At 43.0% G+C, this 25481-nt stretch overlaps 1 protein-coding gene across 1 annotated transcript in view; it reads left to right on the forward strand.

Annotated features, from left to right (window-relative positions):
• trpc4b (transient receptor potential cation channel, subfamily C, member 4b) overlaps positions 1 to 25481 on the forward strand; it is a 58707-nt gene that overhangs the window by 6649 nt on the left and 26577 nt on the right. Inside the window, exon 3 of the mRNA XM_070437548.1 lies at positions 23208 to 23426. Coding sequence (XP_070293649.1) covers positions 23208 to 23426 — 219 coding nt within the window. The remainder of the gene's footprint in view (positions 1 to 23207; positions 23427 to 25481) is intronic.

Here is a 25481-nt window from a genome sequence, read left to right on the forward strand (position 1 = left end):
ATTCCTTCTCCTTTCCCTTCACTCCCTCCTCCCTCCGACCTCTCTCCTCCTTCTCTTCCTCCTCAACCTGCTTTCCCTTTCTTCCATCTCCATCCCTCTACCGAAATTTACCACCATTCCCAGTTCTCACCCTAGAGCTTATTGTTTGATGCGGAAGTTATACGTATGACTTTCTACCTGCCCATCCTTACATCTCCCCTGCCCTTCCTCCTTCTCTCACACCTCTTTTTATCTCCCTCCCCTCCTCCCCTTAATCCCTCATTTAATTCCTAGTCACACCATTCAACGTTCCTTCCTTCTCTGTCGAACGTACTTCCATGATGCTACCGTTTATAAACTCTGAGCGCATTCTCCACCAGTCCAGCTCCTTTCTCTCGGGATCATTCAGCCCTCCTTCCTCCCTTCTCTCCCTTCTTACACTCCTCCCATCGCCAGCAGGTCTGCATCCCTCACAAATTCTGAGAAGGCATCGAGTCACTATACCTGAGCAATCGTCTCTTTCTCCACCATCCAACTTCTCCTTCCTCCTTACACGTATCTTGCTCTCTCTCTTCCGACTCTCTGCCAGATCCTACGGAACGCCTCTAAGGAGAGCTCTTGTTATGTCTGAGCTGAGAGAGAGGCGCTATTCTCACTTTTAACTTCGCGCATCCATTGCTTCACCCTTCTCATCTCCACGCTCGCCAATTATTCACACTCACGGCCCTGCATTCCCTACCCTCAGAGCAATGACGCACACTTGGTCCCATATTGGACTGAGGCGTGCGTCTCACTCTTCTCCTCTGTTTACACCCCCCAGGTATATGGATTACTACTCACGTCCTAGTGTCCAAGAACAGTTTCAGACTCGGCCCTCTGCACCATAGTTTCCGCAGTTTCTCAGGTCCCTCAGACGATTAATACCTTTATAGGGAGGAAATATGTGTTGTGTGCCTTCGCGGTAGAAAATACATGTTTGAGGAACACAAGACAAGCTGGGGTCACTCACTGAGTCTAAAGATCAATTTCTGTCCAGACTGCGCTCTTGAGAGACAGATTCAGGTTAGATTACGCATAACAATGGCATAGATTACTTTCCTTGTGAAAATTTTTAGGTAGAAGAGAAAACACTCATGTGTGACATGTAGTAATAACGCGGATCAAATCAATTCACAGATCAGATAATGTGTTGGGTGAGCATGGATTTGGGTTGCAGTAGGAAACTACTTAATTGCAGACTGGACTCACTGGACAGACGTTTTGGTATTTTATTTACATCTTTGCACATCCAATAAGTATAATTATGTTTTTTTTGTGTGTCAACATTTGTATTTATGTTTGTCATTTTTTCGTTGGTGGGGGGGGGGTTCAATATACAAATTCAAATAACTTAACTTGCATCTTCAGTTCCATATTGTATTTTAATTGTGGCTGCCACTCCCAAAATGAAAAATGTAACATTTAAAAAAGTACATAAATACAAGTCTTGAATCAATTATGATCATCACTATTAATAGTTCAATAAACGAGAGTTGTACATAATTAGATGCATGTAAGTATGTTAGTAGGCGTACGAATCAAAAAGCAATGGGTGCGCTTTCCACCCCCAACCATACCCACTTCCATTCCCTCAACCCCAGCACCTGCTTCATAACCTCAGTACTAATGTCTGTCGCAGTTTAACATTATACACTCCGCCTATATCATCATGGAGTCATATTCCCTAACTCAACTACGAGACTGCCTCCACGTGCTGGTAGTCATCATATCGGCGAGTGATTCGGGAGTACCACTAAGGCGACACAATCGACGAGAAGGAGCGAACTGCCACGAGTATTGGCCCAGAGGTGTGGCCGCGTTGTAAATAAGAGGTTTTGGGTATTGACGCATTAGAGAAGATAAGATAATGGTAACCAAAGACACTTTGTTAGTCTCTGTTTTATCTACATCCACAACAATGTAAATTCTTCTGCCATGGGTAATCTATTCTTTTGTTATTAGCAGGCGCAAAAATGCAACCTGGTCTCAGAGAAGAGACGTATATAGATACGTGAATATCCTCGAGCATGACAAGAAACATCCTGCGTCAAATGATCAACTTTGCGTTTATTTTCAAGTTCAAACTTAATCACGTGTGACCGGAGGGTGGATTTCTTGACACTTGTAATATTTGTTATGAACATAACAAGATTAACCACTGAGATATTAAACTGAAACACAGTTTCCCAGACGCATGATGATCCTAACAGAACACTTGGGAATATAATTCATGTTCTCCTGAACAAAAGGGGGGTCTGTAACCTAAAAGTACAGTCATGGGATATTTGGTGTGGACCTACCAGGCCTTGCATTAAGTACCTTGAGCAGTGCATCGCTTTATGTTCCTCCCCCCGCCCTCACTGCATAGGACTTGTACCCAGATTATATGTCGAGGTTCTTGCTGTGAGATTGTTTACCATGCCATTGCTACTTTGCCACCAAGGCACTTCAAGTTCTGGACATTTTCTGGGGGTGATGGCCTCCTAAGCCCTTAGTATACACCTCCGATACAATAAGTTTAACTTCCCAGAGTGCTCATATTTGGATTAAAGTAGATCATCCGGGCTTTTCTTCTTGGCCTAGAAGGCATCGGAGAACAGACTCGCATCTGTCTAGACAGGAAAGTACGCGCGAACAAGGACAACGCATAGTCAGTAGTCATGTGCTTGGTGCGTCGAATGCTTCACATATGCTGGAACGTGGTGTCTGGTCATAGGATGAGCCTGCAGAAGGGTACGCATCCATTGAGGGAGTGAAAGGAGTGCTCTCTTCCTTGGTAAAATAAGCAGGCATTAGAGATTGCCTGTCTTAGATTATCCAACAAAACGCTGGAAAGTCGCAGTGATGCTGAGTCGACAAACGCGCAAACAAGGTAGAGACCATAGTTTTTCTTCGTCCCTCTGTCTGTTTCTGCAAGCCCAGCACACAGATATATTGTTATTTAGATGTTATTTGTTCGCTCCACTCCTCGCAACTCGTGATCTCCGAGGAGCGCAGAGTACACGCGCCTCGGTCAATGTGTACTGCTTTTAATAGTAATGGTTACGTACGATAAAGCGAGAATCCATCGCATCGCATCTTCCGTAGGTGAGTGTTACATTAATTGACCCTCTAAATTCGCTAACAGTGAGATCAGTAGCAACTGTTTCTGCAGTGCCTGGACGTCTGGTCAGCCGATCGGTGGATTGTAGGGTGACACCATGTTCATAGAGGCGACATTGGGGTTTTGTGATGTCTTGCGTTGTGCTGCCTTACAGTGGTAATAAAATTGGACCTAACAAGCCCTTCAAGTTCTCAGGTCATCTTCCTCAGCCTAGTATCACTGCTTTGGTCCTGGGAGCACATTGATGGAGAGGGATGGGGCGATCGCGCTCTTGTGTACTCGGGCAGTGCGTTAGTCTCGATGCCCATACCATGTACCGTCCCGCTGTGGGAATGTTCAGCGTTGTTGAACGGAATTGATCCATGTGCACATGCGCTTGTAGGCTGTTGTTAACCACATGGTCTGCCAGTTCAGCTGAGGTTACGCATCAGCTGTCGTCCTGTCCTCCCTGTAAGCGCAGCTCGTCTGTAAATAAATTCTTCACAGAATAACGGACATTGCATAATCTTCGCACTTTATATGTCCAAACTCACTGGCAGATCACAATTCTGATGCACTAGTTCTACTCATGACCTCCATGTAGTTATAATCCAGTCTTGCTAATAGGCTCTGGATCTGATTTTGTTGTAGACGCAGACCGAGCTCGGATTGTATCCTTTGTCGAATTTACGATGCATATATTTATTTTGGTGTTTTTTCAGAGTCAGTAGAAGGCCCTCTTTAAGTGTCCTAAGGTGGTATTTTTTTCATAGCCACTTGTTGGAACTTAAATGCTACCATCTTGTACGCTGTTAACGTATGGTCTAACGCTGGCCTAGGATATAACGCAGACCAAGGCTTCGAGACCTCACGGATGTCGAATTTCATTAGTAAAAGAATGTATTTTAATATGTATGTTTAAGATATTCTACGGTGAACAAGCATGGGAAACAGTGTTAAACCTCTTACACCAATGAAGATGCTTTGCTCGTATTAAGTTATTATGTTAGGTTGACTCTTATCTATTTATAACGTAATCTGAATACTTTGGGAATAAGACCAGGGTCCTGCAAGTGCAATAAGGGAACGTTATCTCTCATACCTTTATCCTCTTTCGCCTTCTGAAGTGAATTAATTATACATATGGTGACTGACGTATAGTATGTACCATATGATAACTTTAAGTCATCATCCTATGATGTGGTACTAATTACGATTCATCAGATACGTTTCTTTGTGAAGATGGTACATTAGGATAAAATTCTGAGAATAGAGAGCTAAGTTACCGTCCACTTCATTTATGTATGAATGTATGTAATCATACAACTCGTAGGTGGTGGCGATTTACAAGAAGATACATGTATTTTACTAACTTTGACCACACACTGAGGCCACAGGTAGACATTACTTTCTGGAACGAGATTTCTTATGGAGTATATGCAAAAAGTGCCAGCTAGTAATCATCAACACTGTATCTAACAACTATCGAGCTGTCTAGTACTGAACATGTGTATACAGACAATAGCTAATTAATAACACACATTTATATGGATGGAATATTAGCTCATCCACATTAGTTGGCATACTTAGGCCGTTATTTATAGCACACTGTTAATATGCAATGTCTTACACGATGTGGTTAAGTGCAATTACTTGAATTATAGGTCACAGGTCTATAGAGAACCATATGGTACAATTTCTTCGATCAAGAGGCGTTTCATGCTAGCTGGTATCGTTCTAGGACAATCAACCTCGCTCGCACAAAACTTAATATACCTATCGCTATATAGTAGGTTACCTGCTCGTCACGCCTAAGCAATAGACACGAGGCTGTACCTTATGGACACTCGCTCTGCAAGTGCGCCGTGGTCACGTGGAGGCATCTGTTTTGCACGTATGACATTTGTGTATTGGTCCAAAAAAGCAGAGAGCAATACAATCTCCGCTCTACTTCCATTACGTTGCCAACACTCAATCTAGTGCTACACACGCACGCAGTTCTATCTGTGGCGTGCTGTCAGCAACAGACATGAGGGAAGACAGAACTACTGTGACTAGGCATCCGTTGTTCACCTTGCTCGTTACTCTCCCAGTTGACAGAAGTAGCCTATAGTCGAGACTCCATGAGCGTGTTAACAGTACACACACGTATCAAACTAGGAGTCCAGAGCTACATAAGTGTTCTTGCACTCTACTGGTACCGCTCTATCTATATAAAGGAATACGTGGAGCAAATGATCAGAATAGGTCAATCAACTCACTGAATTCGCTGAAACGATATATTCCCCTTAGAATTACCTGGGACTCGTAAGCATCTCAATGGTACAGCATAGACAGTGTCGTGTGCGCGGAATTCAGTGCTCTGGAGTGGATCTGTTATAAGTCTGATGAGTAAAGTCGCTACCCGATCGAGGTCAGAGAGAAATAGTATCCGCAAGCGGCTATGGCTAGTGCAAGCCCCAATTTGAAACACGGAGAACTGACAGTTGTAAGTCGCCGTGTCGCTTCACCCTCAGAACCATTTCTACGCGCACGCACTAACTTTTCGTCGGGCCTATCGAGGGTAGCAAACAACAGCGCAACATGTCAATCCCTGGTCGCCTCACCCGATGTACCAAGAGAGCTGGGCAGATGATGATAAGTGCTCGTCCAAAACTGAACAGAGAGCATGCCAGGTGGTTTGTCTCACACCAGAAGACGCTGCATGGCAAGTCCACACTGGTATTACATCGACTGTTTCACTTCGCAGACGAAGTTGTGTCCCAATGGTTAGAGACTGTGTATATGACACATTGGGGTAGAGGCCTGTAAAAACTAATCTGCTGATCTGTGTTTGAAATTCAGTTAAAACTAATGTAGAAGAGCAGGTTGACAGGTAACCGATCCTAAACCAACTGCGTATATGCGGTGTTGTATGAGCTGTCAGTATCGACGCACACTCTTTATTCCTAGGGTTACTTATAAAAAGCACACACTTGTCTTCCCGAATTTATTGGTAGAATAGTGAGATATGCGAAAAAGAGCATCCCTACCTCGAGTGCTGTATGAAGATCTTATCATGGAAGAACCTCCTAAATGCACTAGGCCCTCATGGTGAAAGTACAGCGTGCCATTTCGAGTATTTCTGTCATGTGCGAGGACTATTCGCCTGTAGATCATGGACAGCCTCTCCTTAAGTCCATGGAGCTGATAACTAAGGCCTTAAAATTCATACCAGCCATACTGCCCTGCCTCTATCGACATCGTTCATGTCGTAATCGTTCATTCATCTCTAAGTGGCTCCAAGGTATCATAGGTATGTAACTCAAGTGTAGCATACACTATAGCTAACGCATGAGAATGCTCGAGAGATAGAGCTAGCGGATCTCATTTATCCCACCATTTGTAGGCAGCCGCTCTGGGATTACTAGTAGGGGTTACTTAAAATAGAGATAGGATCGGAGCCTGAGTAAGAAGAGCGGACAGTGGGGAGAGATGGAGAAACCAGTGCAGGACTAATACACCGCACGTTCCCAGTAAGCGAAGCAGGGAAAACTTTTAAGCTCGTAAGTTGTAAATGGACCAATATTGTGTTTTAAAGAGTGTGCCCAAGTGTATCAGCACAGGTCATCGTACATGCCAATGAACTGCGTCGAAAGCAAATCAGGAATGACGACGCTCGCAGTGCAGGAGCAAGATAGCACACTTGACAGGTGCCAAAACGGAGGAACTAGGGCGCTTAGCATACGAGGATGTGAGCACATCATCACACGTCTTAGATACTCTATGCTCTTTAGCTAGTTAGCTTTTTTAACACTATTGTCTAACTCTCCCCTCGTTGGCTTGAAACAGTTTCGGTATTCTTTGATGTCATTATTACATAACAAAATCATCTGTTAGAGTGACGCACAATGTCAATGTAAGGAGCGATACAGTTTGTGTAAAACAGCCTTTACTAATCTGCAGTTGATTGAATATATTTGATTAATGCTTCATGATTGACAGATTAATCTATATCACACACGTGTTAGATTTTAGCCGTTGAAACATATAACGGAGGCACTTTGAGAAAGACCGGATAAGAGAAGGCATGTGCTTCGTTTCATGCTGAGACCTTAATATAGTAATGTACAAATTCGTCTTTCTCTGAGACCAGGTTGCTTTTTGTGCTGCTAATACCAAAGGATAATTACAGGGAGAATTTACTTTACATTGGTTGGTTAATAAAATAAAGTCCCGATTTCCCTGACCTGTTATGTATAACTTTAGGTCTAGTTCAGTTTGGAAGAGACAGCATAGCAATCTTTCTATGATTTACAACGTCGCGCGCTAGTAGTCTCCCCTGGGACCAATAGACTTCAGAGAGTTAACTAGTACAATTTGTTTGTTTGACATTGAGCCTAAGAGCCTTCAAATCAGCATGATTGGCTGTCTAAGAATGTGCTTTCACAGTCTTAAGTGAACACCTCTATAAAGTGCAACTCATCAACGTGCCCACAAGAAATACGCAGATGGAAGTATGAGCCATTTGCTCAGTCACTGGAGATGCAGTACCTATGGCTGAACATTAACGATGAAGACCAACTTGGATTGAATTACTCAACGTACAACATTGTACACTGTATGGAAGCATTGGGAGAGTGAGAGAGTGGGTAGGGGGCATATGTGAATATGGTGTTGACGCAAGTGCGTGCGTGGATAAGGCATTACATCGTATCAAATCTATTCAGGTGTGTTTCTGATTTCTCTCTCTCACTATACTATCCTCAGCAAATGGACAGTGAGAATATAGAGCCAGACGTGCTACTTTATCGAGTTGTGAATATTAAACTATTTTCCACACTACTGACTATCATCAATGCACGTGCACAATACTTCAGTGGGGACTTTTATGTACTCTTTTTTAAATGTCTCAACATCAATCTACAATGTGTTGGAGTGGCAGCCCACAATTTAAATACTAATATGAACTGAAGTAGAGGCTGCGAGGTTAAGGTATAAAGTATGATAGAGATATGTTCTGTACTGGACCTTTTTTGCCCACCCCCCCGCGACCCCAACGAACACAATGAATTGGGAAACAATAATATTCAACCAACTCAGATTGTGGTTGACACACCTCTCTGCAAACACATAATCTCATGATTCTCTCACTTAGGTCCATATATTGCTGAGAAGTGCAAAGAGTGTGAGAAGGAAAGAAACAATAACCACACTAACGAATCTGTCTTCAGTTGTGGTTTCCCACGTCTAATGCATTAAGTAAGTATATGGTTTTCTACGATAAGCTGCTGTAGCCAACCAGATTTATCCAAGCACAACCACAATGTTACTGGAATCCTCTTACCTAGTGTTCCTCATGTACTTTGTATGAGTCGCAAGCTGCTGGCTTCTCTAAAATGTAGTGATATTATCAAAGTTCTAATCAAATGTTAGCTTAATAGCTTATTTACCTGTTTCTTTAGGTGTGTGAGTGATGATTGCCTAGCTATAGCTAGCGTAATGTCCCTCAACGTAGATCTTCCCTGAAGCGAGATCTAGACTCGTATATCTCTGGCTCCTATTGGGAAACTCTGAAAAAAAATGAGTTTCGTGCCTTCCTTAAGATGGTCGCACTAAGAACTGTTGAGCACTCTCAGTAATGCCTGAATTGTAATGCCCCTAGACAGGGATGGCCACTCCATAGCGTGACTTAGATCAAGTGGCTCTGAGTGGTGACTGAATCTGATACGTGCTGTGTAGTTAAAGAGCTACCTAGCAGAGCAGCTGACGATAGGCAAGAGAACCATAAGGATAGGACTGACGCTCATGATTCAACCACAGGCTCTAACGCAAGGTTCCAGAGATAGCATCGAGGGACGGATGAGATAATTAGTGGGCAGGGCCAGGTCAGGGACGGGGATGGCTGGCAGAGAAGATGATGACTACGTCTCGCTATGTCATTCTAAGCGCTCTTAGAGGTACCGTGCCAAGTGATCGCTCACGCTGGCAGGAGTAGAGAAAACGTTGAGATTGAGAGAGAGTGGGAGTAGAGGTCAATGTCGGATTATGTGAATCGTATGTAATTTGCGAATGAATGGAGACAGTAGTGTCTCAGCCTTAAACAAGACCTGTTCCATGACTTAGAGTTCCCCGTTATCGGTCTAATGTGAAATAAAAGACACTGTTGTAGATGCCAACGGGAACGTGAGAGGAATGGGATGAGTAAGAAGAGGCACAATGGGATGGCGAGGATGGAGTCCCGAGTAGAAAGAGGTGACGACTATGGCCTTTTCAGCTATAACAACGAGTCATGTCTTGGTGACAAGTAGGGGAAGAAGGCCACTAGGAGAGGGCAGGCTGTCCTGATGCTGCACATGTGGGAGGGTAGGTATAATGGGTGCCCAGCTTGTGAGGGCTCTCGTGTTGTTAGGCAAGATCAGGACGCATCACCTAGGTGGGTGGCCTGAAGAACAGAGAGTTGGAAAAGTGGTAGGGGAGTAATATAAAACAATAGAATGTATTGATAAGACAACGATTAACAGTGATGATCCAAGCCATACTAGAAAAACGTTCCTTTACTTTTCAACGATCCTAACAGCTATCTCACAGCCTCTCAGCTCGTGATTCAGAGGCCCCGGCGTACTGTAGGCGGATCGGGCTAGTCCAGTGGAAGGAGCAACGTTCCACAAGGAATTGAGGCAGAGCTCGTACTATGCCGAACAGGGATAGAGATTAGCTTGGAGGTGGTGGCTTAGTATGCAGGACGAGAGGGCACGCGTGAAGGGCTGTAGAAGGGTATTATGAGGAGATGGTCACAGAGAATGGGAGCGAAGATAGAGAACTAAGAAGAATTGGTAGGTAAGGAGGTGACGGGACATTGCGAGTATAGAGGAGAAGCCACAGGGAGGCGCATGGATGAGAGGGCAGAAAAGAAGGGAGAAAAGAGGAGGGCGGGAGGGTCAGCACAATGACGCGAAGAAGGTATGCGAGCTTGACCAACCTTGTTAAGTCACCAGCTACAATATCAATAACACCTTGAATACAAAATATTAGTTGTCTCATAACTCCTTCATTGAATAACCATATTTAATACTTTCTCCAAGTAACTACATTCATCTTCGTGGGATCAGAATGCGTCCGGTTCGTCCCTCCTCAAGCTATGTTTGAGGAGAAAAGCGAGCACTGAAAGTTATTTTAAAATTCTGGTCTAGCTGCGGGGATCTATTGGATAATTTTAACCCTGCTCATTGCAAAGTTTTAACTTGTAACATTGAACTACCGTATGAGAGGCAGCTACATAGTTTCTTTTTCACCTGAAGCAACTGTTGTCAATTTCACGGCTACAACACTAATCCCTCAAAGGGAAGATAGTGGGGGGAATTGGGCCGGCGACGCAATGAAGACCCTGCGAGCTGTGGTATCTCATAGAGGCTGCTGCTCACCTATAACCGTGTACCTGTTCGGGTGACGGCATGTCTCTCTTTTCCCTTTTGCGAATCCATCATACAATCGCATTACCCCGTCAAAGAGGGATGAGGTGGCGCGCGCGATATCGGGAGATGCTCCTCGCTGTCATCCTCATATCCGCACCCAGCACAGAGGCAGCAGGGCCCGCGCAAAGCCGCTGGGAGGGCAGGGGAAGGAAGATCTGATTGCGCAGTGTGGCCTCCAACTATGCTATGATATGGGCGTTTGGATTTCCATGCAGGGTGCGCGACTTCTTGTTTTTGGCTCGCGAGATGAAGTGTTGGCTTATAGTCTACTTGGTAGAGACGAGGGTGGGACTAGCTTCTTAATATCATCTCTCTAAAACATGACACTATCAAGCAGAACAACACTAAGTACCTTCTCACTTCGTTGTTGATAATATGGATATGCCCTAATTAACGAGTCCTCCCCTCCACGGTAACTTCCCTGAACTAATTTGGATTTTTGTGACACAAAATCCTCTTTGTTCAGCGAATACACTTGGTTCTTGAAGTATTAGGTCGCCATATATTATCTGATGCATTCGGCTGAACAAGAAGAGTGCACGCATAGCAGAACTGAACAGTTCTCGTCCATTGCTCTATTAAATAACGTCTTTTATATTGTCGGCTTTTACTCTTAGGCTCTTTCCTGTTCTTTTCTCTGTCGAGCAATTAAATAAATCAACTAAGCCATGGGCTCCACTACTCCTAGCTTGTTCAAACATTGCGTAATCTCTCACTAAGAGAAGACAGGTTGAGAATCATATTTAGTGATTAATATTTACCCTTTTGTTGCATCTATTAAACTATGTATCCCTTGTTTATTAGATCCCGCGAAACCCACGGTCACAGGTACTATGAATGCGATAATTGTCGCTCCACTTATATTGTATTCTATTTTATGCAACAGTAAGTGGACATAAGCAGACAAGAAGTGGCATAAAGGCTCTTCTCCTCGCGGAGGATCTATTGGGGTTGCAGAGAGCGATTCAAAAATAATGTTACAATAGTTCAAAATAGATTTACGGACATTGAAAGTGTGTTAAGATAATCTAGCTTGATGTATACAAAATATGACTTGGCGCGTTATACAAACGTGCAAGTTAGTATGTAACTAACGGTCAACAATACTAATATAAGAGAGAGACCTAAGACTGAGCAACATATGGCATGGCACCACACCCATGACAACACAACATGGGGGTGTGAGCAACGACGATAACGCAGACACCAGCAAGATCTTGAAAACAGACTTATTTGGTGAGGAAATTTTCATAGGACCTAAATTACCTTGTGTAACAGCCAAAATATCTCATGTTGGTACAGTCATGACCCAACAGGCAGCTCTGACAAAAGAGTATCAGTACTAAAGATAGGTGAATAGAGAAACCATCAATATAAGACATATACTCACGCGAAGTTAAAATCCAACACTAGCCAAAATGTTCACAGCGTGTAAGTTAATAAGAGTTGTGGCTTCCTCAGCTGTCGATTTGTAGTCTAGGTGTGAATTTTATAGAAATATGAGATCCATAACATCGAATCTTTTCTCTAGTGGTCTGAAGTTGTAGATTTTGTTTAGGCAACGCTTGCGCACGTTCTCAGTTCGCTTGAGCCTTTGTCAGCGACCACTAGTGAAACGACCAAAATGAAAGACGCTTCTCGGGCACACCTTGGTTTACAGACGGACAATGTAGAGAAATGGTGACTGGAAGAAATCGTGGTGGCATTTAAGAAATGTAAAAAGAGTCCGGTCGCCCCCACTCTTATTGTTAGTATTTAAATCACGCAATTTGGGCAGTAATAGATATGGAAATAGAAAGTCGCCCACTATGTACCATTATCCCTAGATGTTGAGTCTTTAAAGGACTAGGGGGAGAAATTGTGAAGGGTCCATAAAGGGGGCTTACTCATTGATCGTTGAATTGAAATAACTAGTATAGTCATAATTTTGGGAGGAACATATAACCAGTTAGGAACTCAGGCTAACATATAAGAGAACAACGTCCTTATCTAGTGTCCTACAGTGAACACAGCGCACTGTTCGAATTCTTCTATGTCAATAAGACTTACCTGTATAGGAAGCAATAGAGTGCACGTCGCGAAAATGATGTACTTCTCCAAAGTATAATGACGCCCATTTGCTGTGCTGAGAATTGTAAAATGAGAGGGTTCTCAAGCTATATGGTGTTAAACGCATAGACCCAAATCGTTCAATTGACAACCCTCCTCTAAACAATTATTTGATTATCAATATCCTTAGTAGTAGAGGAAGCGGGACCGATTTAAGGAAATACAGCACTAAGAAACTTTACGAGTTCATGTACTCATGTATTGGATAGGTGTACATTCTATAAGGTTACAGACAGTTTACTTTTTGACAGACTAAAACTTTAATCTCACCGGCACCTATAGAGAGCGTTTTTTCTTCCTCCTCTGACTCTGGCATATAAAACAAATCAAAAATAAATGTCATACCTCAGAGGTCTCCATCTCCTGCCACTCTCTGGTTGGAAGATCAGTGGCACAAAGCGCACTACTCAGTATACAAGTTGATCGTCTCTTCTAACACTGGGATGCCTTCGCTATGGCGCGCAAGTGGAGAAGAACCTTATGGGCAGTAGACATGAATGAGTGTGCACCAGTGGCTACAAATAATGTTGCATAATTGCTCCATTGCTATCCTCGTAATGTGGAGAACCAATCGTAAAGAACGGCGGCTACCAGGGAGCATGCGAAGGTATTTGAAACCAAATACGGACCAGACTGAACTAATTCGTGTTTGTGAATTACATACTCCTCCTTTTCCTGCGTTGGGCAAAACCACCCATCTGCTTCGTACTGCACAACCATCCATTCCTTGTCATATACACTCACGGTTCATACTGCTTGTAAGTATGTGTTGGTCTACTCCTTATCTGTACAAATACACACGCCGTTGTTCGGTGCACTCGGTAACGAAGACTGACATGAGCAATGAGACTATACATCGCGCTACTCGATGGTTTGCGTATTATCATCCACATTGATACGTCACAAACCTACTCCTCAATTCAGTGAGTCAAAGCTATCTGGGGATTACCTCTGCAATAGTAAAGGCTTGAGAAGAATGGCTCTGACGGCACCTCTAGTAGGTGCTTTCTTGTCAACAGGCACTTCATCTTTGTACACATAGGCAAATATGGCTTACTACCCGCTACTCAAGACATACACTAACCAAATGTATCACGCCACTAATTCCTCGGGACAAAACCAAATCACACCAATCGTACAGTATATTCTTCCACAGCATCCCTCTGCTCGGACTAGGCCAATGAACAGGTTTCGCGCAAAAAAAGGGTCTTTACTATTTCCTCCACTGCAGATAACAGTCTTCAAGGTATCTATCATGTATTTAGCCTCATAACGGGTTGAATTGAGATTGGCAATCCTATCACGCGTATTCATAATTGACGCTCATTGGCATACTAGAGTAGTTATTTTATTAAACAGTATATCTCCCACAGCATGTCTTCTACACATAATTCCCTGATACGCATGTTGTCATTCTTGGATTAAAACTCAGCAGGGCGCAATACTTATCTAGACTATATTGGGCTAGGTGACACAGTACCTCAGTTTCCTCCACAGCAGTTCTCCAACTGGTGCTAACAATTATCTAGTGGTTGGTTACAGGGGTGAGTCTAACCGCAATCATCGATACTACCTAAAGACATATTTCGCTCTTTGTTACATTCGGATACGTGCTTTAGCCCGTCTAAATAATGCTTGTATCATTGTTTACCACAGCATATCGTATGCACTACTCACATCAATTCCCCTACGCATTGTGAGTTTATAAATATAGATAAACCCTTTCTTCTACACATACTATGCTAGCGTCTTCAAAGTCCAGCATACCTTCTGGCACACACATCCTCCTGTTCGCCTACAAATAGTCCAAGTCACTTCTCGAACACCAACACCAAACTCGTTGATGGATGGTTCTGTGGTGACGAAGATGATGCACGAGTGCTTGTAAGGACGAAGGGATTGATGCTGTCCTCGCGACAGTTTATTGTCTGTCTATGCCATGGAGGCCCAGAGAAAGTTATGCCTGCGGATACGCATTATCAGAGATGCCTCAAATGAGCAACGGGTGCTGGAGGAACGATATTTAATTGCGCTTTCGGAGGGGTGGGTGGGACTGAAAGTGGTACTCCGATTCGCCCTCCCGAGAAATGTCCCAAGGAAATTGGAGCAATTGTGCTTTGTGGGGTAGGAAAAGGATAGGTATGAGGGTCTAAATAACAATCTCCAGCAAGAACTGGGCAAGAATTACTGTGGGTGGTAGAATAAGTCCACCCATAGGAAGGGGGAGAAAATGAACACTCGCTAAGTGCGAGTAGCATGTACTTATTACTGTAATGGCTAGAGCAATGGTGGGGGCCACAAAATAGTGGTAGAAGAGAAAGAATAAGCGAGTCTGGGACATGGATATTATATACTTCTTTAATGTAATTTTAAATAGACTCTCGTAGAAGAGATCTGTCTGTGTGTCGTATATTGGTTATCAGCTGGTGACATAAGATATATATTATGTGCTAGAAAGTATCTATGTTAGTGCCTCGACTGAGAGTGTCTGTGGAATATAAACTTTTGATTTCAGCTGTATTTATAGTCATCAAGTATTTATGTGTAGTTATAGGATGTAGGGATGCTGCTGTTGTATTGGTATATGATTTATCTTTCAGATATAATAATATGAAAATCTACGTTTAAAGGTGTATGGCATTGAAAATAGATGCGCGCAAGTTTGTGGATGTATTGGAATATCAAGTGCTAGAGGAGTATAGGTGTAATTTATGTTGTTCCCCATGTTAGTCAGAAGATGACTGCGTGGAGGGAGATATATTTATAGATAAAAATTACTTGTAAGCGAATTATGTTTGTAGAAGGAAGAATAGGCTCGTTGTCGTATGTTTATCATTGCGATACCTAGGTGTAGACTTGTGGATTTGCCCTGCTGTAGTAATAACGAAGGATAAGATATTGCAGAGGTGTGAGAACTAGATTTGGTACGACAATTATGTGGTGCTCTGGGTGGTAGTTAAATAAATATAGATAATAGCTTGGTAATTATTATTCTTTACAGCAGTTGCATATTTAGTGAAACCTAAGGCCAATAGGGGAAATATGTGTGCTAAAGTATAGTCGACCACAATACAAATTTTAGTATGTTGACTGTATCTACCAATTCGCCAGTGGCGTCCCAAGAAGACACGATGATATGGGCGTGCTCCTAAAGACATTTTGAGGGTTCACGCCAAATCTTGGTAAGGATATCTGCCCCAGCATATACAAATAGAGGATACGGACATAGTGACCCCAAGGGAATTCATAGCTGCCTGGGAGAGACATAGTTGTGAGTGAACGAGTGGAAGGAATAAATTGGGATTGTTATAGAAGATGAGCATAATCCGAACACTGATAAGAATTCATTATCGTATAAGATATGACCTTGTTAGAATAACATACTAGTTTTGGTTTGGGTGGGGTTGGGGCGTGGAAGATGGAATTGTGGTGGTTGGGGATGAGGCGCGCGAAGTTGGGCGGCGAACACTATCATCTTCTGTTTTGTTTACTAATTTGAACTCACTTCCATACGTCCCAAATGTATATTTTTATTTTCTCCTGTAACAGTTATTCCTTCAGTTTTTGAAAAACGCTTATCTATGACATTTATGAGAATTGCTAAGTTAATTATGGATCTCATTTCCTCTACTTTGTAGTCTTTCCACAACATGTCAGAACTTGGATATGTATATATGGTTAGGGAGATGAGGTGACATTTATTTTATATATTTTGGAGTGGCGAGCCCCAACCAATAATAAACTAAATAGCAAGACGGTGAAGAGTTGTATTATAGTTTGGAAAAGTATAATAATCAATTTTATTGGAATTTTGTGAGTCCACATTATATATAATGTGAAAACCTCACCATGTCTTACCGCTGATCTACTCCCCTTACAAACAAACTGAAAAAAATGACAGGACATGATATGTAACAAGTCATGGTTTGCACCAAAAAAAACATATTTTATTATAATACCTTATTGGAGGGTGCACAGATGGTAACATTCTCAGGAAATACCAAACGTCTGGTCCAGTGGAAGTTCCCCAGTTCTGGCAATTTAAGTATTTTCCTACTAGCCCACCAAACCAATTTTCCACTCCAACATTAAACTGATCTGTGTCCCCTCGATGTTCTCCTGTTCCACCAGCATGTTCGCCATCCCCGCACAAATATGTTAGAGCCTCACTATGGTTAAATCATAAGTTTTTAAACTCCCATACAGACTCCTAACCTGTCTTAGGTGAGTGGAGATTCTGCTCTATGTAGCAGTAGCAGCCGAGTGTCTCTTCACCACCTGTCTAGCTACTAAACTGGTCATCTCTGTATACGGAGGATCGAGTTGCAACAGCATCCACTTTACCTATTAGGTGTGGGAACCTGCTTATTTATAAAACCGGAATCCTCCTAGGCCTCCTGCGCGACTTCTGTCCACGGTGCCCAGACGTCTGAACTGAGAGCACCTGGCTATTTGGAGAAAAGCAACCTGCCTATCACTCGCGGTCAGCCAGATTAGAGGAGCAAAGCGAGCAACTCCGACTTCTGCCTCAAAGTACAACAGCAGTCTCCATCATGATACGCGTTGTAGTGAAAAGAGTTGTCCCACGAGAGACGCGCGGAAGCAGACGTATACTTATGGGTCGAGAAGTTCGACGGTGCAGCTAAGGCGACGGTGGGACGGGTGATGCGTGGCAAGACAGAAGACGAAGAACCTACTCAAACTGAAGTATAAGTTCTGTTACTCCTCAATTTTACGTCCATAAAATCAGCCCCTCAATCTAGAGCGCTATAGCGAGTGCATAATGGGGACAAACTCCTTGAGGCGTGAAGACGAAAAAAGGCTGGTGGGCAGCTGAGTGTGTGGCGAAAAGGGTTGATGTGTGTAGATTGAATGTGAGTCTCTCTTCTTAGACGGCTCATGCTCTGGGTGCTCTGTTTAATATACTCGTGCTCACTACCTAAGAGAGTTGTAAGGTTGTGCATATGGACCGCAAGGGTGTTTCCTCCCGGTAGAGGCAATAGCGGATGAGCGCGCGGGGATAGGTGAAAGGGTGTAGGCTGGCATTGCCATGGTTGTGGGTGGTTTTGCGCAAAAGGAGCACCCTTATGGGCACTGTTTGTGTCTCCCGTGTCAATGTCGTGTCTGCCTCTCTGGAGCATGGTAGCTGAAAAGTGTATAGGGAAGGTAGAGGTGTGTGATTAGGGGGATTGCTACGTCGGAGTGGAAATGTGAGTGGGGGTATGGGTAGGATGGATGATGGTATCACTATAGTAAGTCCGAGTAGGAATAGAGGTAGGTGATTGGGATAGTGGTGTGTGCGTGATAAGGAGTTTGAAGAGATATAGACTGTCTGATAATATCTTAATATTATCTCTTTTCTTCAATCAACCAGCAACGCTCCTTCTGGAAATGCGCCACAGCGGAGGGGGGTAGAGAACGAAGTTGGAAATGGGAGAATGGGCGAATAAAGGAAAGATGTCGCACGCCTTGTGATGGGGGTAGAGGAACGGAGTGCATGAATGGGGTGTGAGAAGGTGAGGGGAAATGGGATAGTTGTGAGATAGGTGTTAGACGGAAAGCGCACGGAATAGGGCATAGAGTATAAGGACATAGGGAAAGAGATTGGAAGTGATAGATCAAAAGAGAAGAGGTGTTACTATCAATAGGAAGAGGAAAAGTGGGATGGATGCCTGGAGGGTAGATGAGGAGATTAATGAAGTGAGAATAGAGTGGGCCACGTGGGAGGGGTAAGGAAGCAGGTAGGGCGGCATTAGGAATAGGAGTGAGAGAGTGGGATCACAAATAGGAAGAAAACAAGAAGAGGGCCCACTAGTTAGCAATTAGTACAATGCAACTCGTTACATAATGGCGACATGTCACGTGGCTCCTACTCGCCGCTTGATACTTTCTCAAGACGCAGTAGAATTTGATAAGAACGAGTCAGATAGACACTTATTGGTATAATGATAACACAGGAACAGTCGTCGGGCTGTATGGTTCCAAGTGTGAATTGTACGGCCCCCTCTCATTGGGTACACGGCTAAGCAGCAGATTATACCTACCGAGAGTGAATAACATACATATTAAGACTCAGTTAACACTACATAACAAACAAAAGATCCAAATAATTAGCGGAAGCTCACGCTGTAACTATCCTACGTTCTTTTGTGGGGGTCCGCTCATGCCTCCTTGCCTGAATCGCTCAGACATATGGGAGCTGAGTACATTGATGAGTATGCTTGAGCTCGAGGAAGAATTAATAAAGGCTGTGGCCCATTTCCACGGGCCCCTGGCCCCCCACCACTCTTTTACGGATGGCGTGTAGGAGACATGTACAGACGTCATTGGCGGGCTTAAAGAACGTTACAGGCTGTTGAAAACTAGGGCTGAGCAAGCTCCAGCTCTATCAATCCTCCAGGTTCTCATCTCTCTATAGCGATCAGCAGAGCTGTGGCGGCTACGATCCGCTCCACAACGGAGAGTGCATAGCAGGTGGTTGTAGGGATGGCTCTGATCCGTCGACGAGACATGTTGATACTGCCTTCTCTGCATTACCCTACAAGCGGGCAGGGCGACAAGAGAGCATCAGGGACGGAGCGAAGAAGAGCAGGTAAGTGATGTAATCAATTAGTGTTTACATTTGCTGAAGTTGCGCCTACAATACTGGGGGCAACTCCAGATAGCAAATTGTCTGGATCATGTTTGTTTGAAATGTGTTGGGAGGCTATAGTCACTTAGGGTTGGCGATGGTGGTGAATTAGCACACAATGTGACGACTTGGCATATATCAGCTACATCCCTCCCTCCTTTTCTCCTCTCCCTGTCCTTTCTGCTGTTTATCACAATTAATACCCTTATTAGTTCCTCCCTAACCCTTTCCTTTTACAATTCCGACTCGTGCTCTCTCTGAGCAAACCAGGTGCCTTAGACCCTGCATTGTCGGGCCCTCATATCAAGTCATCAGTCCTCGCTTCTACATCTCCAATTGCCCTCCCTTCCTCTTTCTCTTGGTTCTTCTCTTTCTTCTCATCTTGTGCGCTGATCTCTTTACCACCTCATAGTTCCTGCTCTCCCTCACAAGGCACATCTCCTTTCCCTTGACTACCTCAGGATCATGTCCCCTCTCTTCCCTTTTCATAAAAAACCTTCTTTTCGATTATATACACCCTTCCTCACCTAATTCTTAACCTTTCAATCGGCCAGTCTCACAGTCTTAAGCAACAATACTATTCCTCATCTCTCACATCCTACGAGCTATGATTGATGGCAAGCTAACCTCAAAAAGCCCAAAAAGGCCTTCCTGCCGGTGGAAGCAGGGGCCCTGGGAATTTAAATACTTAATAACTAATAAAATAAGCTTCATACCTTATAGATACAATGCAAAAACACCATCCGACAGTTACCTAGATCACCCATGACCCAACCACGTTACACTACAAATGAGGGTAACCTACACCTCAGATCCTTCATCACACATAGCCTCCAATGGCCAAGCAACCACTCATGCACTCAAACAACAACCACCATATCTGGGCTAGCCTACAACATCATGCGCAAGCACTAACGCACAACAGGTACGTTCAATGCCACACAACATGGTTATACCTTCTTCAACATTCATATTAGGCTTGGCCAGGAGGCACAAGATACTCCATAACCAGTCAAGAGCAGCACGGAGAGCAATGCGTATGAACAGACATAATTCTAAACCAATCCCATCACACCCTTCCCACTTCACTCCCTCTCCCTTGCAAAGCAGCCTCACCGCTGTCCCTGTAAGACGTGGTCCATGAACTTGACAGCTCCCCTTCTTTGAACTTAAAGATACAGCAAAATTCTGTAAAGCATAGAATACTTTAGATCCGCAGCTGTGTTGTAGTTGGTTTTATTTTTGGATATGCAACTGAGGCATAGAGTCGCTCTCCGTTTTCTCACAGATTCCCGACTTACCGCCCTCCCTTTCTCGCAGGCCCTGACACCTCGTTATATTAACGACTCTCACACGACGGCCCTGTGCTTAGTATGCGAGTAACCTTTTAACAGAATCAATTGTAGAGAGGCCCTCAGAGAATGGGGTGTTTTGGGAGTTGAGTGTCGTAGTCATCCTTGTCTCGGTCCACGGACATTGAACGCTGCTAAATTAGATCGTCCCACAGAGTAATAGGGGGGGAGGTCCCTTTGGTTAAAGTTGCCCTCTCTTCCTCAACGCTCCCCAGGTGGTGTTTTCTTTTTATACTAACTAACAGGCCCATCCTCGACCAATCCCTACCGTTCTTATGAGCCTGGGGTGGTCTTTTGTATCTGAGTGGCCGGACGAATCCTACCGGTATTAATCCTTCCGAGACATTACTGCTGCCCACGGTAAGTGTCTTCTCCAGGCAGACAGTTTTTCAGTTCCAGAATACGGCCAGCTGACAGTCGCACTAAGAGCAGAGGTGGGAGCTCACGGGTCGTCCGTATAAGTGAGGAGTGTGTGTCCTTATTAAGTAAGAGCACTGCTGCTCCGGGTCAAAAGTCTAGACAATGGGACTCTGTGAGAAGAATGGTAAAGAACTCACTGCTGCTACTCTCAGACTCCCTATTGTTAATTTTTTAAGAGGGGGATAGCATCATATTCCAAGTCACTTAACAAACCGACATTAGCAGATTTTAGTGTATCAAATACGATTTACTTGACAGGTTGTCAACCCTAGATATTCAAACATACCACTTCCGCCACTCCTTTAGTTTCCCTTACTCTTATCTTCCTATACATTATGTTTCCGGTGGAAGGCCACAAGTGGGACAGAGACAGGGACACAGATAAGTAATGCGCATTTTGTGTGTGGAAATGGTTGTAATGATCTGCAGTGTGTTGACTAGTACAAGTGAACAAACAATACTACTTATATCCCGCAGTCCTGGGAAACTTTCAACAGAGACTACAAAGAAGCATGTGAGCTGCTCTGGAGCCTGCAGACATGTTTTTAATGGAAAGTGTTATCCTCTCCATTGCTTATTTAATTTACATCTTTGCAACCATATCCGCAACTGAAGTATGAATAATTGATTTTGTATATCGTTGTGATATCTGAACAAATTGTTTTGTTATTTTTTGTGAATTTTAGCTATAGTCTATTTTTTTTTCTTCTCTCGTTCGGTGTGGGGGCCCGGCCTGCTTCCAAATATTACATGATCTCTCTGCACACAATATTAATCTTAACTCCTGTCTTTAATCATATCTCTCCAGTTTTCTCTGTTATTGTTTAGTTAGATTTTGTTATATGTTTGTTGTGGGCTTAGCCTCTACATTATCAGGATAATTTTTGAAAATGTTAAATTTAAAAGCCAAGGTAACCATGTCAAATGAAATGACTAAAAGTAATTGACGCTCTCAATCTATTGATCATATATAGGAAGCAGTGATTTATTATAAACACGTTTATTAATTCCCTCACCAAAAAATTCCTTACCGCTCGTTGACGAAAACGTGCTAAGTAGATTGAATTATTGCAAAAAAGAATCGCTGTAAATATGCTTTCTTTACCAGTACATCAACCCATACCACTCCATTTCTCTCTCACTTCCACCCAGCATCCAACTCCTTCCTACACATTACCACCTTCCTTTTAAAACAGCTCTATACTACATTCCCACATCCCAATGTCTTTTACGTAATCATAGTGTCATTATTCTCCTGTAACATCTCCCCATCTCCCTACCAGAAGACTTAGATATTCTGTCACATCCGGCAGTGATTACAAGTAAATAGATTCTCGCATCAGCATACTCCTTCTCAAACTAAAATAGAATTTTTTGCTAAACAGTATAGGCATTCCTCCACAGCATAATATTGGCTTCCTCTCCTACCAAACAGATCCAGCTCCCCCTTGCTGTCCCAAGACAGTATATTACTCGGTCACAAGTCAATTCTCTTTCTACACAGGTACCTAGCGCCTTGTGTACAGTAAAATAATAAGATTTTCTTTGCTTCTCACCTCAACTGACTTGCCTAGTTAAATAGACAGAGATGTACACACTTTTTTACCATAAATTCTTACAAGATATAAAAATTCCTCCCACAGCTATTCTTTTTAAAACATAATTCTTACAGTATAATAATTTCTCACTAAGCATCCTCTTCTACACATAATTTTCTTTTAACAGTATATTTCTTTTACAGCCACTCCTCTTTCTACACATAATTCCTTACAAGTAATAATGTATTCCTCTTCACAGCTCTCTCTTTCCTACACGCACCATAGTAATTTCCTATCGTATAATTCTCCACTCACAGCCATCGTTTTCTACACACCATAATTTCTTTAGCCACATATTCCCTTCCAAAGCATATTTCTTCCTACAGGAGAGAGAGACAGGAAAAGGAAGGGAGGGAGGGACAGGAAGAGGGAAGGGAGGGAGGGAGGGAGAAAAGAAGGGAGAAAAGGAGGGAGGGAGGGAGGGAGAAAAGGAGGGAGGGATAAATAAGTCCCAGTACAATATCAATAAACATGATACAATTTGCTATCTTGATACCATAAAACTAAGTAATCATCCGTTGTCATTCCCCCTCCCGCTTGTAGGAAGCAGAGATATACTTCCGGATCAACATTAACTGTATAGACCCGTTGGGCCGCACAGCTCTGCTGATCGCTATAGAGAATGAGAACCTGGAGATTATAGAGCTGCTGCTCACCTATAACGTGTACGTCGGTGACGCTCTCCTACACGCCATCCGTAAAGAGGTGGTGGGGGCCGTGGAACTGCTGCTCAACCACAAGAAGCCCAGCGGGGAGAAACAGGTAGGATAGTTACAGCGTGCTTCCCAAATGGCACTCTGTTGTTGAGTGTTGGCTATAGTCACTTGGTGGAGGGGTGACTAGCCTACATTCACCTGCATACAGCACACTGTCCTTGTGTTATCARATACCAATAGTCTACCTGCTTTACAATCCGACTGGTCTTGAGAAAGGCCTTAGACCTGACATGTCGCCATAGAACAGTCTCTACTATATGCCCTCTTCTTGTTTTTCCTGTGCATTACACTAAGCCATGCCCTACCAGGCACATACTCATTCCTATAAGGATACATTTTATAAAAACTTTTTTTGATATAACCTTTATTTAACTAGGCAAGTCAGTTAAGAACAAATTCCTATTTACAATGATGGCCTACCAAAAGGCAAAAGGCCTCCTGCGGGGACAGGGGCTGGGATTAAAAATATAAATAAATTAAATTAAAATATAGAACAAAACACACATCACGACAAGAGAGACAACACAACACTACATAAAGAGAGACCTAAGACAACAACATAGCATGGCAGCAACACATGACAACACAACATGGTAGCAACACAACATGGCAGCAGCACAACATGGTAGCAGCACAAAACATGGTACAAACATTATTGGGCACAGACAACAGCACAAAGGGCAAGAAGGTAGAGACAACAATACATCACGCATGGTTTTTGCGTAAGAAAAATACAGAAAGGAAAAATAACAAAAACAAAAACAAACTTTCATTTGGTGTCAACCCCTATCTATTTTTTTGGTATTTTTTTAACGTGTGACTATGAAACAAAATCAGCCTTAAGACTTCCGATTAGCTCCAACCAATTTATAAGTTCTCTCATTCATTTCTTGTCTAATTTCAAAATTTAAATCTTATATCGAATTGTAAGATCGAATACTATAAATTTGCAAAACTAAAAACCCCAACCCCTCTGTAGTTTCTATTATTAATTTGGCGCACGCTCTGTCGCCTACCCCCATTTGCTCCACTGGCTGGAAGAAAGGGGAAAGAACTCTAGTTGGAAAAAATACGAGGAAAGAGGGAAAAGGGAGAAGAAATTGGGAGGGGAGGGGGGGGGGGGTGGATGTTCTGTGGAGGAGTTGCGAACAAGAGGAGAAGGGAGGGAAGAGGAAGAGAAGCGAAAACAAACAACTTATTACTTATCTACAGCCCATATTCACAAGTCGACTCTTTTTCAACTGAGATATCTACCAAGTGAAGAAATATGGGTTTTGCATGTGCAGATTCAAAGGTATGTGTTTCTCCATTTAGCTATTACACGGCTGGATATTTTGAACCTAATATGATGTCGTTGCAAATACATATTATTCCTCCCCCCCTCTTGCGTCCGTGCACATAAGATTCCCTTTTCACTTCTATCTTGAATCAATGTGTTGGTCTACTCTTAATGTAACAGTGTCTCTCCAGAATGCAATGAGATACGTACTATGGCGATTTACACATTGTTGCCCCATTCACTTGCACTTGGAATATTGAGATCATAATTCTTGACGTAGTTATTCTCCACAGCATCTCTTCTACACATGGAAGTACTTACTCAGATATATACTCCACAAGCATCTCCTCTACACATAAATATCGATACAGGTAATGGTCCGCAACAGCAGATCTCTTAGCTACAACATAATTCTTACAGTTATATTCTCCACAGCATCTCTTCTACACATAATCTACCAGTATATTCCCAACAGCATCTTTCTACACATATTCTTACAGTATATCTCCACAGCATTGTCTTCTACACATAATTCTACAGTATATTCTCAAAGACATTCTCTTCTACCACAAATCTTACAGTATATCTCCCACAGCTATTCTTCTTTAAACATAATTCTTCAGATATTTTCTCACTAGCATCCTCTTCTACACATAATTTTCTGTTAACAGTATATTTCTTTTACAGCCACTCTCTTTCTAACACATAATTCTTACAGTATATTCTCCACAGCATTCTCTTCTACACATAATTCTACAGCATATTCTCCACAGCATCTCTTCTACACAAATTCTTACCAGCATATTCTCCACAGGCATCTCT

The sequence above is a fragment of the Salvelinus sp. IW2-2015 genome, linkage group LG4p (assembly GCF_002910315.2).
Source record: "Salvelinus sp. IW2-2015 linkage group LG4p, ASM291031v2, whole genome shotgun sequence".
Taxonomy (NCBI): Eukaryota; Metazoa; Chordata; class Actinopteri; order Salmoniformes; family Salmonidae; genus Salvelinus; species Salvelinus sp. IW2-2015.